At 57.5% G+C, this 17,601-nt stretch overlaps 1 protein-coding gene across 1 annotated transcript in view; it reads left to right on the top strand.

Annotated features, from left to right (window-relative positions):
• The window catches only part of LTBP2 (latent transforming growth factor beta binding protein 2), a 73,863-nt gene that overhangs the window by 53,588 nt on the left and 2,674 nt on the right, over window positions 1-17,601 (top strand). The window contains exons 12-34 of the mRNA XM_052782728.1: window positions 599-829; window positions 1,402-1,424; window positions 2,871-2,910; window positions 3,301-3,393; window positions 4,453-4,578; window positions 4,763-4,891; window positions 5,311-5,430; window positions 6,380-6,499; window positions 6,709-6,831; window positions 7,029-7,154; window positions 9,625-9,747; window positions 10,052-10,177; window positions 10,275-10,397; window positions 10,626-10,757; window positions 11,968-12,093; window positions 12,876-13,019; window positions 13,275-13,466; window positions 13,589-13,669; window positions 14,304-14,432; window positions 14,680-14,820; window positions 15,064-15,231; window positions 15,771-16,046; window positions 16,278-16,427. Coding sequence (XP_052638688.1) covers window positions 599-829; window positions 1,402-1,424; window positions 2,871-2,910; window positions 3,301-3,393; window positions 4,453-4,578; window positions 4,763-4,891; window positions 5,311-5,430; window positions 6,380-6,499; window positions 6,709-6,831; window positions 7,029-7,154; window positions 9,625-9,747; window positions 10,052-10,177; window positions 10,275-10,397; window positions 10,626-10,757; window positions 11,968-12,093; window positions 12,876-13,019; window positions 13,275-13,466; window positions 13,589-13,669; window positions 14,304-14,432; window positions 14,680-14,820; window positions 15,064-15,231; window positions 15,771-16,046; window positions 16,278-16,427 — 3,042 coding nt within the window. The remainder of the gene's footprint in view (window positions 1-598; window positions 830-1,401; window positions 1,425-2,870; window positions 2,911-3,300; window positions 3,394-4,452; window positions 4,579-4,762; window positions 4,892-5,310; window positions 5,431-6,379; window positions 6,500-6,708; window positions 6,832-7,028; window positions 7,155-9,624; window positions 9,748-10,051; window positions 10,178-10,274; window positions 10,398-10,625; window positions 10,758-11,967; window positions 12,094-12,875; window positions 13,020-13,274; window positions 13,467-13,588; window positions 13,670-14,303; window positions 14,433-14,679; window positions 14,821-15,063; window positions 15,232-15,770; window positions 16,047-16,277; window positions 16,428-17,601) is intronic.

Raw genomic sequence — 17,601 nt, 5'->3', positions numbered from 1 at the left:
GCTCGTCAGCCTTTTTGTCTCTCGTACATCTTCTGCTGGGATGAAAGTCAGGTCAGGATGAGTTTGGCATATCTCAGTATGGGGTAGGGTGGAGGGGAAAGCACTGAAGTCCTCAGGGCTGGGAAAAATTTTCAGGTGGTTTGTGCAGAGCATCTTGAGCGATGTGCAAAGTGCTCAGTGCGGAGGTTCTAGGAGTTCACTTTTATCTGCTCCCTTGCTCATCTTGGACCTTCCTGTGGCATGATCCCTTCCTAGCAGTACTGACCCAGGGGAGGGATTTCAGTTTTGGTGTCTAGGAGTACCAGCCAGTGCCTGTTAGAAACCCACCCTGCCCTGTAAGCAGATTCCTTCTGCTTGAAGCATCCACCCACTGCAGCCCAGATGTGTTTCTGTAAGAATTTAACCCTTAGAAATCTCCAGAAAATGATAGGATGGGAGAAACTGGTACCAGCATTCACATATATGCCTGTCCATCTTCACTCCTTTCTTCCACTCGTCCCACTATCATGTCTGGGTGTGGTAAGCCAGGTGATCCCTGCACCAGCCTCTTCTCTCCAGCCTCTGCCTTCTAAAGCTTTGATTTGATTTTCCCTCGCAGAAGCCTTCAAGGAGATTTGCCCAGCAGGACATGGCTATACCTACTCCAGCTCTGATATCCGCCTGTTGATGAGGAAGGCAGAGGCAGAAGAGCTGCCCCTCAGCTTGGAAGAGCAAGGGGAGAGCAGCAACTGGACTTTGGACTGGGCAGCAAGGAGACAGCAACTGCAGGACAGCCTGCGTGGGAGCGTCCTGGAGGCATTCCCCCACCCTGGCACCTCGGCAGGAGAGGGTAGTGTGGGGTCTACTGCTTAAAGCTGCTCCATCTGGGCCCCTAGCAAGGGTGGGCAAATTCCCAGGTCCTGCCATGCCCCCATGGATGGACTTCTAGCTGATAAGAACTTTCTATATCTTCATGAATACACAAGGTGTTCTTCAGCCCTACTAGTGTTCCTGGGGCATGAGACACCATGTCTTCAAGCCTTTGGAGAAGAGGTTGAGTGTTTCAGGCTCCTGCGACCGCATCTTTGCTGTTGGCGCTGGCTGGCCAGGCTGCCTCCACTGGGACCTCAGGTCTGCGTGGCAGCCCTGGCACTGCAGTCCTTGGGCTTTTGTCCAGCCCAGCTGGAGGGAAGTGTGACCAGCTGCTTGTGCCAGCACCTGCTGGAGTGGAAGCTCCTGGGGTCTGCACATTGCCAGGAGAGGAGTCTGGGTGTGTTGGCTTTGGGAACAAGCTCTTGTGGAGGAGCATGAGGGACTGAGTGGCAGTGTCTTAGAGGTGGGGTGAAGTTAGGGCAGCCAGGGTTTTAAGGAGGATGCCTGCCTGCCTTGTCTCTACTCACCGTGCACTGTTTCACTTTCCAGGTGAAGTTTCTTCTGCTGCACAGGTGAGTAAAGTTTGTCTTGCTATATCTGGGTGCATCCATGGTAGGGGATGTCATACAAATAGGTGACAGGGAGGTGTGAAATGTGGTCAGAGAGAGCACTAAAGAGAGCAAGTAGCTGCTGCCAGAGGGAACAGAGTGTGAACTGCAAACTCTATCACCCTGGCTTAGTTGCCATGGCTGAAGGCACTGTGCCACATGCCTGCTCGGCCCTTGCTAAGAGGCCATTAGCTCAAACCAACAGGTGCTGAGGGCTCTGCTGCAGTAGTTCATGGTCAGCATTGACTCCAGCTGGCATTTGCTGGGGCTGGGCTAGCAGCCCAGGCTGAGGCCAGAGCTGGCTGAGGTGTGGGTGCTCACTCCCTGCTGTCAGCCTGGCCTGGCTGTAGAGCTAATGAGCGGCAGGGGAAGGGCAACTGCTGCAGTCAGCTTGGGGTCTGCTCCTCTCATGAAGCCCAGTGTCATGTCCAAGCCCAGCTCGCAGGCAGGTCTCCCCATGCTCATGTGGGTGCAGCAGAAACTCCACTGGAACAGTTGGCGCGGGTGTCTCCCACACTGGCTGTGTGAATTCACCCTGTCTGATGGGAGCAGCCTGGGGACTGATTCTCTGCCAGGCTCTTCTGGGGCTGGGTTTCTTTATTGAGTCTCCCTTGAAAAATGTGTGTCTCTTGATCCCTGCTGTCAGTAGAAGTTGGGCCATATCTCTCCTGAGCATCTCTGTGCCCCCTTGCTATAGCAGCCCAGCCCTCAGAACGTACTTGCAACCTCTCTGAGAGAGGGGACAGCACTGCCATCATCACTGCTTCATAGACATGAAGCGACTTGCCCAAGGACACATGAGAAATCTCAAGACAGGGCAGAAATTTGAACCAAAGCTTCCAAATCTGAAGCAGAGCTAGTCTGGGATGTATATTGCTCAGCCATCTGTTTTCTTCATCCGTTGTGGAAAGATCCTTGGACCCAGGCTGTGCTCCAACACCTCCTTTGGCAGCCACGGGTTTGCCAGGAGGGGATGTTGAGAAAGACTGTCTAGCACCAGGCACCCTTCTAGTAGGTAGTGCTCTTGAGGCAGGTTGAAGCAGTGGCTGTCCTCAGCCCTCCAGAGCTGCCAGTGACAGTGGCAGTATTTACCGTGCCTGGATGCCCTTCCTGGCCATCTTGTGGAGGTGCCTGCCCAGTAGCAGTGCCCTGGGTCTCACCTGCACGGCATGCTGGCACAGCCCCTCTGTAGGGAGCCCCCCGGGCATGGCCAGGAGCTGTTTTGCTCAGGATGATGTGCTCAGGACAGAGGGGCCCTGCCAGCTGCACCCAGATGTGGCAGCTTCTCCTCCCAGGATGGTGTCTTGGGGAGCAAGGGGAGCCAGGAGGTGGGTGGGAAAATGTCTCAGGGATGCTGCATCCCAGCTACATGCACAGGAATAGAGGCAGTCCTATGTGTCTGTCCCTCAGGGCGCTGCTGATGCCACCGCAGAGCCCCCCACGCGCAGAGGTGAGCGCCCGGCTGGCGGGAGGGCAGGGCGGTCATGGGGAAGAGGACGGGGCAGCGAGGAGGGAGGAGAGTGGGAAGGCTGGGAGCTGCCTCGTCTGCACGGCAGCCCCTGGTGCTGGGCAGGACGGGCTCCTGGCTGGGCTGGCTGTGGGACAGTGTGGGGGACCAACGCCACACTGGGGTGGCTGACGTGGGGCCATAGGGATGCGGGGAGGTGGAGCAGGCTGTGTTAAATAACAAGATGATGAGGTTGCTGCAGCCACCCTGTGGCCCCTTTCCATATGCTCTCTCGGGGCTGTGGATGTGGGGACACCCAGTGCGGGTAAACCTTGGGTGGGCACCTCTGCCTGGGATTAGGGTCTGGACCTCACCTCTCTTCTTCCTCAGCAGAGGAAGATGAGTCCTGGCGCAGTCGTCCCCAGCCTGGCTCCACCACCACCTGGGATGCTGCTGCTCCAACACAGATGCCAGCGCAGGGCTCAGGTGTGTGTCCACCGCTCTCAGAGATTTCCCTTCTCTCTCTGCCTAGCACTATGGGGAAATTATGCCCTAAGCTCACCCCAGGGGCTCTCTCCCTTCCCCAGCCTGCTTGTCGTCCCACATGCTTCCCTTGACTTCCCAAAGAAAAGTCCCTGCCCTACCGCCTTGGGGTGTTGTCCCAGCCTGGTCGCGGGTGCTGCCAGCCAGGGAAAGCTGGCCAGCCGTGGGGAGGCACGAGGGCAATCCTGTACAGGGAGCAAAATGTTTGGCTTTCTGGGTCCTTCCCCACCTGCAGCTGACTTGCCCGGCGCAGCAGTGGCTGCCAGGCGAGGGGGATCACGCGCCTGCTCCGGTGGCTTTGGCCCCGTTCCCCTGCGCGCAAGCTGACTCATCGGGAAGGGGGAGCACAAGGGGAGGCATGTGGCTCCCGGGGCGGCTTGTTTACAGCGCTGGAAACAAGGGCGCTGTTGTTCCAGGGTTGCTTAAGTGTCTGGGAGCGAGGCCCCTGCCCTCCGCTGGGGGCTGGAGCACCTTGGGGAGCAGGCCTGGCGGAGGCACCTTGCTGAGGAATGCATCTTCCTCAATAGCCTTTTGTTTGGGGTTGGGTTGGCCCCCCTGGCTGGCTCAGTGCTGAGGGGTGTGCCGTGCCCCGCTGCCCCCCCACTGCCGCCTGCGCCCCGCTTAGCAGGGTGGCGGTGGGGGGAGCCCTGCTGTCACCCTGAAAGGAGCCCCCTTACAGGTGCCAGGCTCTGCTGCCAGTCCTCCTCCAAGGTGTGGGGCTGGCAGGCTTCCTCACCACCCTTTTGTGGGGCCGGGGCACAGGTGAGCAGTGCAGGGGACTGCGGCATCCCAGCTGGGCTCAGGCCGGAGGAGGTGGCAGGGTCTGCTGTGTCCTCCCTGCGGCCCTGTGGGTGCAGGCTGCCTGAAGACATAGAGCTCAGCATCGCTCTCTAAGAAGGGGAAAAGCAGCCTCCCTCCTGGTGGTGCTGGGGAAACAAGGCAGATGCCAGACTCGGTGCACCCTTTCGGTGCTGCCCCCAACCCCATGCTCTCTCCTCCCAGGGGTCGGCAGCTGTGCCTCTTCACCCCTCTCCTGCGGAGCCGGCGCTTGCGTGCTTACCCCGGAGGGATACAGATGCTTGTGCCACCCCGGCTATACGTTGGACCCCAGCCGCCTCCACTGCATCGGTAGGTTGGCACCTCCTCTGCCTGCCGGGCTTCGATGGACCATTCGGTCCTTCAGGATCCTGGGGGAAGGTTTTCTGGCAGCTCTGCTGAGCCCCTGCCCACCTGCTGCACCGCAGGGCTGGCAGGGGTCTGGCAGGCAGCTGCAGGTGGTGACTGCCTGTCTTCCTTCCTTGCCTGCACACAGATGAAGATGAGTGCCTGAAAGATCCTTGTGCTGGAAAAGGTCGCTGCATCAATAGCGTGGGCTCCTATTTGTGCCTCTGCTACTCTGGGTACATCCTGGCTGTCTCAGAAGGCAAGCAGAGCTGTAAGGGTAAGTAGCGTCCGCCCGGCACAGGGCTGCCACCTCCTCAGGGTGCCTGCCACCCTCATGCTCTCTCATGCCTGTGCACACACACAAGCACTCATGTACACAGTGCACACACGCATACACACCTGTGCACCCTCCCTCCCTGCAGGCCTGCCCACAGACAGCCTGATCCATGGGGATCACCCTCTCCTGCTCGCTTAGGGACAGGACCTTGCCCATGATGATCTGGGCAGGAGCTTGCGATGCCAGCCCTGATCACTGCTTCATGGCAAAGGGGGTGCTAAGACAGATGGGGGATGGAGGAGAGCCTGGGCATGGGTCCCCTAGGCAGAGCGCTGCAAGTGGAACAGCTCCTCTCCTGCACCCAGCCTTCCACATGCTGGAGGGGAAGACTTAAGGACTGTCTCCCTGTCTGTTGCCAGATCGAGATGAGTGTGAGCAGCCCTCTACCTGCCGGGGACAGCGATGCATCAACACGCCCGGCTCCTACCGCTGCGAGTGCAAGGAGGGCTTTGCCATGGGTCCCAGAGCACAGTGTGAAGGTGAAGCTTGCTGCTCCCTGTTCCCCTGCCCCTCCTACGCACCCTGTGCACGGCTGAACACCTTCCTTCCTCACCGCTCCATGTCTCCTCCTGGAAGGGAGGAAGGAGCCCCCCACGTTTGTCTGCCCTGTACTCTCCCTGAGGGCTGTCTGTCCTCTCCTCTGCCTGCAGGAGGGACAGGCTTTCCTGGGCAGAGAGGGGAGTTCTCCCAAGATCCTCTCCCACCTCCCCAGGGAGATCCCCCACGACCAGTCCATGCCAGGTTCCCATTCTGGGAGGAGATGCCCATCCATTTTCCTGCCACTTGTCCTCTGTCACCAGACCCTTGTGCTGGCAAGTGGACTGCAGGGAGAGCAGGCTGCAGAGACTCAGGCCACCTCTCCCCACAGCATCCCACTCACATGGCATGACCTATGCCCTTGAGAGCATTCGACCTTGTGAACATACAATGTGCCTGATCAAAGATCCCCCTTTCTCAGTAGGTCATCTCCAACAGAGAGTGGGAGACTATTTTAGGAGGCAGTATGGGAAATGGGGCATGCACAGAATGCTGCTCCCCCCGCATGGCCTCCAGAAAGCACTTGCCTTAAGGACTTGCTGAGCTGGAGGCTGCATCCTAATCATAGTTATGAAGGTCCCAGGTGAAACAGCCCTGCACAGATGTTCTCTGATCCCTTTCTCTGCCCATGCACATTCCTGGCCTTGGCAACACCCTGCGGCAGTAAGGTTCGCTGCTGGATTATGTCAGCCCTCAGGTGTGGGTGTAGGATCCTGAGTGGTAAGTGGGACTATAAGCAGTGTTGCCCAAGACCTGGCAAACTTGTCTCACTTCCTCTTGGGCATCGCTGTCCCCCTGAGGGGGAGTCTGAGGATCCAGCTGGCAGGGACATCCTGGAGAAGGCTGCACTTTTCACCTTTGGGAGCCTGAAAGGAGTGTGTTTCTTGGCAGATGTCAATGAGTGCGTGGATCCCACCCCTTGCCACAGTGGGAAGTGTGTCAATATGCTGGGATCCTACAAGTGTGTCAGCTGTGGGGATGGCTACCGGCCCAGGAATGGGAGATGTATTGGTGAGGAGCTTGGGCTGTCTCTGGGCAGCACCCTCACCCCCCACAGAAGTGCTCCCTGCAAGTCTCAGAAGGAGCAGGGGCACAGGCAGCACCCTTCTCCCGCGGGCAGCCAGCCTGCGTGGCCAGGGCACAGCACCCTCGTGGCTTGGGTGGTGGGGACAGCCCTGAGCACCCTCCCATGCCATGTTGGCCTCTGCTGTGTCACACAGACGTGGACGAGTGCCTTGCGGAGGGGACTTGTGCTCATGGACAGTGTGTCAACCTGGACGGCTCCTTCCGCTGCTCCTGCTACCAGGGCTATGAGGTGGCAACTGATGGGAAGAGCTGCCAAGGTACTGGGGGGCTGTGGGTCCAGACCCTCTGAAGTGTCACGCACCCAATCCAGAGGTTTCCCTAGGCTCTTCCTGAGTGCTTGGCTCTGCCTGAGTCCTGGCCACCATGTTGGCTAGTTCTCTCAACATATCTGCCCCGGTCATGGTTACTCCGCATCCTTCCTGCTCATCCTGCTCTCCCTCATGTGCTTATGCAGACATCGATGAGTGCACGGCCCAGGCTGCCTGTCCCTCCGGACTCTGCCTCAACACGGAGGGCTCCTACTCCTGCATGGCTTGTGACACTGGCTACACCGTCTCCAGAGATGGCAGCATGTGTGAAGGTATCCCTTTCCCAGGGACAGAGGAGCGGGTGCTGGAGGGAATGAGGGAAGAGACATTGCAATAGCTGGGTTACTGGTGGGGCCTGGGGACTTCCTTTAGCCTTGGGATGCTTCTCCAGCTCTTTAGCTCTGATCAGCAGAGAGCATGGGGGGGCTGCAAGCAGATGTCACCTTAGAGCAGCAGGAAGGTGGTCTTCCTCACGCAGGAAGGGGATGGGGGGGGAAGGATTCATTGATGAGACTCCTGGACTAATGATGACCTGGGGGATGCTGACAAAGGCCAGCGGAGTACAGGACACCTGGAAACATGGGCAGAGGAGTTGTGTGTGGTTCAGTTCAGAACCATGTGCCTGGGAGCACATGCCCCAAATGTAGGTCCTCAACAGAGGGAGAAACCTTGGGTCCACAGCCAGTGGAGAGACTGTGGGCGCCCACGTTTCATCATTTTTCCCCAGCCCCTAATGTAACTTGGACACCTTTAAAAAGGAAAGCTTAGTTCAAGGGCTCTGCTGTGCCAGGTATGCATGGCAGTTAACACCAGCATCAATCTGTGTTGGTTGCATTGCTGAGACATGAGAGCACTCCATCCCAGCCTTATAGCCCGACTGCCCCAGCACAGGCATGGAAATTCCCTCCCTGGTGGTTGCCCCCAGGGGACGTCCTGGGCTTGAAATGGCTTGAGGCAAATTCCCTCTTTGGGGCAAGGGAACGGAGAGGGCAGAGCTGGCAAAGGTATTTGTTTAAAGATTGGCCATGTGCTGTGAATTTCTCTCTGGAGCACTGCAGAGCTCTACAGCCTCCACATAGCTGGCAAACAGAAGATCTTGCCTTTGATATGACTCTCAGAACACCCCCCTGCATGGGGGCCTCCAATGGGGGAGGAGAGGGAGGCTCTCCTCCTTCTATTCTCCTCTGTTTTAGTGTCTGAAAAAGCCAGTGTGAAATGAGCTTATTTTCCAACTGATTTTTGGGTGCAATGGAAGAACCATGGTTTGATCACTTCCATCTGCTCTCCCCCTTTCCCAAGACTCCACGTGAGCCCCTTCTCAGCCACCTTGCCCCAGCCGTGTCACAAGGGCACCTTATCAGGGTTCGATACTGTTTGGGTCACACTGACCAGATGGCAGGATGGCATGTTCTTCCCTGCCTTGGCTGGTGGCCTTGTCTGTGGATCTGGGTTTCATATTTGGAAAACGATAAGGGTTTCATGATAGTTTTGTGATAAATAAACTAGATTATGGTTCATCTCCAGAAAGATTCAAGAATATTGCTACTTGCAACCCTTTGAGACTGAACAGCTGGGAATCCTGCCCTGAGGCAGTAGGGAGCGATGTTCATTTATGCCTCCGGCATGCTCAGTGCTCTGCGAAGGGGAAGAGGAGGTCCCTGCCCTGTGCCAGTCTCAGGACTTTAGCTCCTGGCAGGGGAGAAGAGTAGAGCAGGACCTTCTCTACTAGCATGTCTTCTGCTGCCTGCACACCAGCCCATCCTTCTGATTAGCAGTGCCCTCCAGTGCTTCCCCCTACCTGATGGGCCTGCAGGCAACAGCAGTCTCCTGGCATCTTGCAGCCCTCTGTCAGAGGGAAGCTACCCCTCTCCTCTGCTGTGAGCAAAATCCTCAGAGTGCCAGCAGGCTCTGTCCAAGGCCTGTGGAACTTGGGTGGGAGAGGGTTTGTGGGGAGCTCTGCAGCTGGGTAAGAGCTGATGTAGGCCCCCGGCCAGCTTTGCCAGGAGGATATTGTAGGCAAGTCTGGCAGGCAGGAAAGCATTGCCGCATAAGGTATGGCTGGTGCTGGCTTACTTTCCTGATGTTTGCTCTTTGTGCGTTTGGCTGGAGAGAGGGTTTGTCAGCAACTGTGGCTCTGCACTGGCCTCTTGGTGGTTGTGGTACCCAGTGCAGAGCTCTGCTGGAGGTGGACACTGGGGTTAGCAGTATCCCTGTCCTCACAGAATCACAGAATGGCTGAGGTTGGAAGGGAGCTCTGGAGATCATCTTGTCCAACCCCCCTGCTCAAGCAGGGCCACCTAGACCCAGTTGCCCAGAACCATATCCAGATGGCTTTTGAATATCTCCAAGGAGGGAGACTCCACGACCTCTTTGGGCAACCTGTGCCAGTGCTCAGTAACCCTCAAAGTAAAAAAGTGTTTCCTGATGTTCAGACAGGACCTCCAGTGTTTCAGCTTGTGCTCATTGCCTCTGGTCCTGTCACTGGGCACCACTGACTTGGTGCTGGGATCCAGTTTATCTTGGTCCCCATGATGGAGGGGAGTAAAGAGTCTGAGCTGACTCCTCACGCCCCAGTAACAGGGAGTCTCTGCCCTCATCTCACTGTGATGGGGTGGTCTGGGAGGGCAGCTCAAACCCACCTTGCAGGCCAACAGCTGGGTGATGGCTTCCCTGGGTGGGGATCTTCTCCAGTGGCAGCAAGAGCTGAGGCCTCACTCTGTGGTGTGCCCTTCTGCTTGGCAGATACCAATGAGTGTGAGGACCCTGCTGTTCAGTGCCTGGGGGGAGAGTGCAGGAACACCCCGGGCTCCTACGAGTGCCACTGCCAGACTGGCTTTGAGCTCATCAACGGCACCATGTGCGAAGGTACGAACCCCATCCCTGCAGTCCTCTGGGTCCAGGACATACAGCCTCCCTATGGATCCCCCTTCTTTCTCAGCAGGGAGAAAGGGCAGGTGATGCCACCATGCATGGCACATCCATAAGGTTGTAGCCAAATGCAGGATTACCACGGACAGGGAAGATCTCTGTCTCCATGGCAAGAAAACCAAGGGGCCATGAGCACTGCAAGAGCTGCCTATAAGAGACTGGGGAGAGGGAATCCATGTGGCTTTGGTGAAGGGTGTCCCCCAGGGCCGGGTGCGTGGCCCTGACTCTGCTCCCTCTGCAGATGTGAATGAGTGCCTGAACAGCGAGATCTGCAGCCCCAGTGGCGAGTGTCTCAACAGTCATGGATCCTACTTCTGCATTTGTGCTCCTGGCTTCTCGAACATGGCTGGCGGAGTCAGCTGCCAAGGTGAGCTGGAGGATGGCAGCGACATACCTTTGGTCCTGCCCTCTGTTCCCTCCCCTGCTGTGAGGTCCAGGTTGATGATTTTGGCCTGATTTTGCAGATGTGGATGAATGCACAGACAAGTCCCGGTGCTCGCAGGGCCAGTGCCTGAACACAGAAGGCTCCTACAGGTGTCTGTGTGAAAATGGGTTCAAACACTCACAGGAGACTGATGACTGCGTGGGTGAGAGCTCGTTGTTGGGGAGATTAGCCCCCTGGGACTTGGGGGATAGATGCAGCCAGTGCAGGGGGGAGGGCAGTTCTGCTCCCAGCACCCAAAGTTGCTGGTGACTTGTAAGGAGGACTAGCAATGGCTCAGGGCCTCTGGCCAGCTGAACTTGACCCACGTGCTGCAGTGAGCAAGCAGGGTCCCCGTCTGACCATCCTCATCCCCTTGCCCTTCTTCCTGCAGATGTGGATGAGTGTAAAGAATATGGGGATGCCATCTGCGGCACGTGGCGGTGCCAGAACAGCCTGGGCTCCTACCGTTGTATTATGGGCTGCCAGCCTGGCTTCCACTGGACCCCCTTGGGTGACTGCATCGGTGAGTATGGCCCTGGGTGTCCCTGTCCCTCCTCCTGGCAGTGACAGGGTGGCTGTGGGACATCTCTGCCAGGGGCGCGGGGGAGAAGGAGGAGGAGGAGGAGGAAACGTGTGGCTGGTGGAGAGGCAGATAATGCTGAGAGTTTGTTTTCTTGGCTGAGCTGCCTGCTTGTGTCTAGACTTCTCTCTTCCTGGCATCTGGAACAGACACTGCATTGTGCTGCTTTCCGCTCGGGGAGAGTCCTGGGCAGGTTACAGCCATTCCAGGCTTGGGGCTGGACCACAGCTCCCTGTAAGCTGTGCTTGCTGGGGCTGCTGCCTGTGCCAGTCACCTGCCTGGCAGGGCTGGGTGAGGGCAAAGGCTGCTGGTACCACTGTGTGCTAGGCTGGGGACTCTGGGTTTGGAGTTCAGGCTCCAGCAAAGAGGAAAGAGCAAAGGGGTTTCTACAGTTTTTGAGGCTCCCCCCGGCTCAGGGAAGGCTGCAGCAAGGAGGAGCTGCTGCCAGCCTCTGGGCTCTGGGCTGCTCCAAGACTCAGATTTAGCATGTGGAGCTACTCCTGGCCTTGGGAGCAGCGGGCTGTGGGCACGCAGCTGCTCTGGCTGCTCCAGGGAAATCTCTCCCATCCAGCAGTAGGAGGGGAGTGGGATACAGCCAGCAGGGCTGTAAACCTGCCCTCTGTAGGCAGAGAACCCAGTTGTGACTGTCCAACCCCACCAGGCTGGGGCAAGGCAGAGATTACTCCCTGGCACTATAGCAGTTGGAGAAAGACCAGGTCAAGAAGAACGGGGCAGGAGGGTATCATACTAGATCTTTCTGCTCTTGCCCCATACACTTCAGTTGCACCCTTGTATCTCCTGCCGATGTGAGCCTGTAGGCTCTGTGTCCCTTTACGCCTCTGCAGGGACCTGTGCTACCCTCAGTCACCCCTGCCAGCCACCTCCCACACTTCACATCCATTTCCCATTCCCACTTTGCTCCTGTTGCTCTATCCATGTGGCCTCTTTGCACCTCTGGATGTTGCAGGAAGCATCTCTTAAAATGTGCACTCATAGCAGGGGAGTGAGTGGGGCAGCCAGACACAGTCCCTCACATCAAGGGAATGCCTGCCCCATCCCCAGTCTTGGGGTCAGAGCAGAAGGGCCTGGGCATGGGGGGGTCCATTGGGAGAGGTGGGGTCTGGGGCAATTCCTGCTCTCCGCTCTGCTGCAGATATAGATGAGTGTGCCAACGAGACGCTGTGCGGGAGCCATGGCTTCTGCGAGAACTCAGATGGCTCCTTCCGCTGCCTCTGCGACCGTGGCTATGAGAGCTCGCCCTCTGGGCACTACTGTGTTGGTGAGTCTTCCATGATCACTCTGCCAGTCAGTGAGGGAGAGCCATCAGCGGATGCCAGGCTGGTGTCCCCGCTGTGTGACAGCTCCCAGAGCATGGGCAAGGACTGCATCCGCACATGGAGAATCCCAGACATGGACAGGGCAGCTCGTGGAGGCAAAAATCCTCCCCTTAGCACGGCAGATCCTTGGGACTGCAAAGGAGCAGGGCTCTATGAAAAAGTGAGCGGCTCCCAGTGAACATGGAGCCCTTCCCTGTGCAGGTGGAAAGGAGGTGCTCGGGGGCTGGACGCACTGAAGGTGCTAGAGAGGTACTTTAATGGGTGCCTGGAGAGAACAGGCAGGGTGTAATATAAGAAAAAATGTTTTCACCATGAAGACAGGCAGGCAGTGGAACAGATGCCTAAGATGGCTGTGCAGTTGCCTGCCTTAGAGGTTTTAAAGACCCAACAAGACAAAGCCCTGAGCAGCCTGGTGGGATCCCATAACTGACCCTGCTTTGAGCAGGGGTTGTGCTACATACCTCCAGCGGTCCCTTCAAACCTGGACGATCCTGTGATCCAGTGACTCACTGCAAGGTGGAGTTCAGGCTCCTTGAATCCACTGAGAGCAGGGCAGGAAGCTCTTGCCACACTTGTGCTGAGCCATGGTGTGAACAGAGCTCTCAGCTTGTCCCTAGCAGCTTCCATCTCCCTGCTGAAGGGTGACCCCATGCTGCAGACCATGCACAGGCTGCCCATGCAGAGGCAGGGCTTCCACTGCCCACCGCTGCCACTTGCTTTGCAGATGTGAACGAGTGTGAGCTGATGGTCGCTGTGTGCGGGACTGCGCTTTGCGAGAACGTGGAGGGATCCTTCCTGTGCCTCTGCCCCAGCGACCACGAGGAGTACGACACAGAGGCAGGGCAGTGCCAGCCCCGAGCAGCCATGGGTGAGTAGGCAGCTAGGACAGAAGCATGGGTGGCAGCTAGAGCAGGAGCGTGGTAGCCCTGGCTGGGGTGAGATAAAGCTGAGGGGCTGTACAAGCCCACGCAGGGATGGGCAAGCTTTTGTCTGAGGAGCCTGAAAGTGGGGACCTGGGAAGGCCATGCTGCCAGTGATGGGTGTGCTCTGGGACCTCCTAGGTGTGGGATGCTGCGTTGGGGTGCCAAGGACCCCATCCCGTCCCTGCTCTGCTGTCTTCTAGAGGGCCCCGAGACACACACATCCCACCTCTCTGACAGTGCAGAGCGCAAGCAGTGCTACTACCACATCAGTGATGTTCGCCTGTGTGACAGTGTCCTGGCCAAGAACATCACCAAGGAAGAGTGCTGCTGTACTGTGGGGGCAGCCTGGGGTGACAACTGTGAGACTTACCCCTGCCCCATCGCAGGCACAGGTAGGACTCTGGCCCCTCGACACCAGGCAAGGCCAGTGCTCTGCCTGCCAGCTCCACCTTGGTTGCACTAACAAGCTGTTTCTTTTCTTCCCATCTCCCCTTGGCATCTGCTTCCTTGCCAGTGGAGTACCAAGAGATCTGCCCTCTCGGGAAGGGCTATGTTCCCCAGCGAGATCTGCTCTCAGGAAAAGTCTCTTTCACAGGTACTAGCACTGTTTTCTCTCATTTCTCCCAGGGGGAAGAGGGAGGGTGCTGTGCAAAGCCCTGCATGGAGATGCATCCACAGAAATATCTCCCTGGGGCTGTGGTGGGGGATGCTAACACCCTGCTGCTGCTTTCCTCCATCCAGAGAAATCCCAGATTGCCAGTATCACCGAGCTGGAAGTGCCCCTTCCTCCAGTCCTGCCTCACTGCTGGCAGTGATTCTTTCTTGGTACAATTCTCCCATGCCCATTTTGAACCAGGGATGGGGTCTAGTAAGACACAACCCTTCCAGTTACTGCTCAGATCTCCCAGTGGCTGGCTGGCTCAGTCTTTGGCACTTCATCTCCAGGGGCTTGTGTTCTCAACCTTCCAGAAACACACATGAATTTCCTATTTGTGAAAGTATTCTGTTCCCTGCCATCCCTCGCCCTGCTCTGCCTGTGTGTGCTTCCCCCTCTGCTCTCAGGCATGGGGCCGGTGGGAGAGGTGGGGTGGGGGGGCTCACTTGGGGACCTGCCAGTGATCCAGGCCAAGGTGCCGTGCCGGCTTTCTGCAGGTACAACACCCAGCCCGCCTTGCTTCCACGGCTCTGCTCCCTGAGATGCTCTCTCCCTCCCTCCATCCCTCTCTCAGACATGGACGAGTGTGAGATATTTGGCTCCGAGTTCTGCCGCAACGGACAGTGTTTGAACACGGTGCCGGGCTACAAGTGCTTCTGCCGTACGGGCTACTTCTATGACTCCAGCAGGCTTGAGTGTGTTGGTAAGATGGTCTCCAAGTGCAGCAGGCACCCCACTGCGCACAGAGGGACAGACGTGCTGCTGCACCCAGAGTTGTCGCTGCTGCCTAGGCTACAGGGCCAGGTCTGGACAACAGGCTTCCTGGGACCCTCCCGGGGAACGAGAGAGGAGGTGGCAGGAGCCCCTGAGGTCCCCATTTGGGCAGGGAAAGGGTCACATTGCTCATGTCTGCCAGCCTGAAACATTGCTCTGTCCTTGTGTATGGGTAGACCAGGACGAGTGTCAGAACGAAGTATACTGCATCAACGGCGAGTGTCTGAACACGGACGGCTCCTACCACTGCTTCTGCAGCCTCCCTCTTGTGCTGGATGCCACTGGCAACCGGTGTGTGAACCTCTCCAGCAGGGCAGGTGAGCCCGAGCCCCCGCCGCAGCACACCTTCGCCCTGCGCATCCTGCCCCACAGCTGGGTCTCCCGGCAGGGAGCAGCAGGTGGGGACTCGGTGTCAGGCTGAGGTGTGCCAGCAGCAGCACAGTGTGCAGCCAGGGCAGGGGGGGCAGGAGCTGGAGCACATGGTCATCCCTCTCAGGACAAGGTAGGGTAGCACTCTTCTGAATGATCTTCATGGCATCCTTTGCTTGTGTCACTGACAGATGCCTTGGAGGAGTATGAAATCCACCTGGATGTCTGCTGGCAGACCGTTGCCGACTACATCTGCCAAGACCTGCTGCATGGCGAGCAGACCACGTACACCGAGTGCTGCTGCCGGCTTGGTGAAGCCTGGGGCCAGAACTGTGCGCTTTGCCCACACAGGTCCTCCGGTGAGCGGGGTGGCATGGGCAAGCATCCCCTGGCAGAAGTGGGGACGGGCTGGGCTGCCAGCGGTCATGTCATGCAGGGTCAGCCACATATGACTGCAGCAAGGGCTCCTCTTGTTGTCTGCATTGCCAAAGCCAGCGCAAGGAGTGGGTGAACCCACCACTTCTCCAGGGCTGAGCTGCACCAGTGGGTAGGATGTACCTGAAACTGGTTTGCAATGAGTCCAAGGTGTTCAAGGGGAGAGTTGCTCTGTGCATCCCGCTGCTCCTGCTTAGCTTAGGAGAGGTGAGGCAGTGGCAGCCCAGGATGGGAGCACATTGGGAACTAGGCTTCTTGCTGCTCAAGAACTTGGTGGCCCCAGACAGGAGCTGGTCTTCTCAAAGACAGGATCCTATCAGCAAACTACAGAGCTGCAGCTTTGGAGCCCATTGAGCCCAGCAGGCCTGGCTCTGCTGGCCTGGTGTGGATCTACCCTCTCTGGCCATAGTGGACCTATCTCTCTTGAGCCAGGCTGCTGAACCTTTTCTCTCACTGCTTGCAGCTGATTTTGCTTTCCTGTGTAATGGGGCCAGTGAAGACAGTGAGAGAGGGGCTGAGCTCCGAGAAAGACCTAGGTATGAGTACGCACCAGGCTTGGAAGACCCCCACTATGGCCTTCCCAGCCCCGATATGGGCCCCTACTACAACTACCTGGAGTCCGAGTATGGAAACCCCGATGCTGGTTTCCCTCGGAGGGACCCCAACAGCGAGTATCATGGCAGACCTCTCCACCACAGCCCAGGGCGGTCCCCACCCCGCTACCTGCCCAGCCAAACTGGTGAGTACTAGGAGACACAGAGACGTGCCTTCCCTCCCAGCCTGTGTCCATGGGGACTGCCTGGCAGCTCCCACCCTGGCCAGGGGGCTCCAGGCTTGGAGCAAGCTCTGCTCCTGGCAGCTCTGAGTCGGTCCTGGCCCCACCGACACCGTCTCGCCGTGTGCCCCCCATGTCCCCTCCACAGCTGGGTGGAGGATCACCCTGGTCTGACACCACCTTGCCACCCTCCAGGTCTCTACGAGGGCTTTGAGGGGCTGCAGGCTGAGGAGTGCGGGATCCTCAATGGCTGCGAGAACGGGCGCTGTGTGCGCGTCCGGGAGGGCTACACCTGCGACTGCTTTGACGGCTTCCAGCTGGACATGACCCGCATGGCCTGCGTGGGTGAGTGGCGGCCGGGGCCAGCCCCGGGGGCTGCCGGGCGGTGCAGCCGGGGCTGTGCGGGCAGCCGGGCCCCCGCATTCCTTGCCGGCTGCCGCTCTCTGGCGGTGCTGGCCGGGACAGCTGACGGAGGAGTCCCGGCTCTTCCTAGTGCTTCCTTCCCATAGACCTGGGACGACCTTCCTGGAGGTTCAGCCGGACACTTTCTGCTGGCAGCTAGGGCACCTCTGGGCATCACGGGGAGCCGCTGATGGCTCCCTTTGCATAACGCTCTTGTATTATCACCAGCCACTGTTACTGTATCCCTGATTAATTTCCTGTACGTTCGCCATTGCCCTGATGAAATTCCTCACTTTCCACCCTGCCCTATGAGGCACAGTCTCTAAAGCTTCTCTCTGCATTTCCTCTACATCCCTATGCCATGTCTCCATCCTTTTCACAGTGCAGCTTCCCCAAGCCAGCTGAGGCCCCGGGCGCTCAACGGAGCAGGTGCAGACTCTCCTTTTCCTTAGGCATGGCACTTACTGCAGCTCTCAGCATCTTTATTGCGTGACACAATCATGCAGCTTCATACAGAACCTGTGGTCGGTCTCTCTCCCCAAATGCTGCTGGGCAGAATGGCTGCCTGAGCTTTTACTCCCCATTCTGCATTTGTGCACTGTTTCCCTTTCTTTGGCCACAGTGCTTTGCATTTTCCTTCAGTGAATTTTGTCTGGTTGATTTTGGACCGCTTCTCTGCTTGATCAGAATGAGTCTGAACACTGCAAAGTGCTTGCAGTGTTGCATCACACAGATACATTTTATAAGCATGGGGATTCTTCCTTCGTCCACCTTAATGACAATATCTGGATGGATTAGGGGTCAGGACAGACCCCTGCTTAAATGGCTTTTATTGTAACAGCCAGGTATTGCTAATTACCTTTGGAGCGCAGCTTTGCAGCCCATTGTGCAATTGCCGCATTTTTATCTAGCCTGTATTTTCTCTGTCTGCTTGAGTGTCATGTGAGAGTGTGTTGAAATCTTCACTGTGGCCAAGGCACATCATATCCACTGCTTCTCCCTTATCTGACAGACCAGTTATCAGGTCAGCGAAGGGAACCAGATTGGATTAACGTAATCAGGCCTTAACAGATCTGCATCAGCTATTTAATGACCCTGATATCCTTTGGAGGGTTGT

This window comes from Harpia harpyja, chromosome 3 (genome assembly GCF_026419915.1).
Source record: "Harpia harpyja isolate bHarHar1 chromosome 3, bHarHar1 primary haplotype, whole genome shotgun sequence".
NCBI classification, from domain to species: Eukaryota; Metazoa; Chordata; class Aves; order Accipitriformes; family Accipitridae; genus Harpia; species Harpia harpyja.
This window is presented reverse-complemented; position numbering and strand designations above follow the sequence as displayed.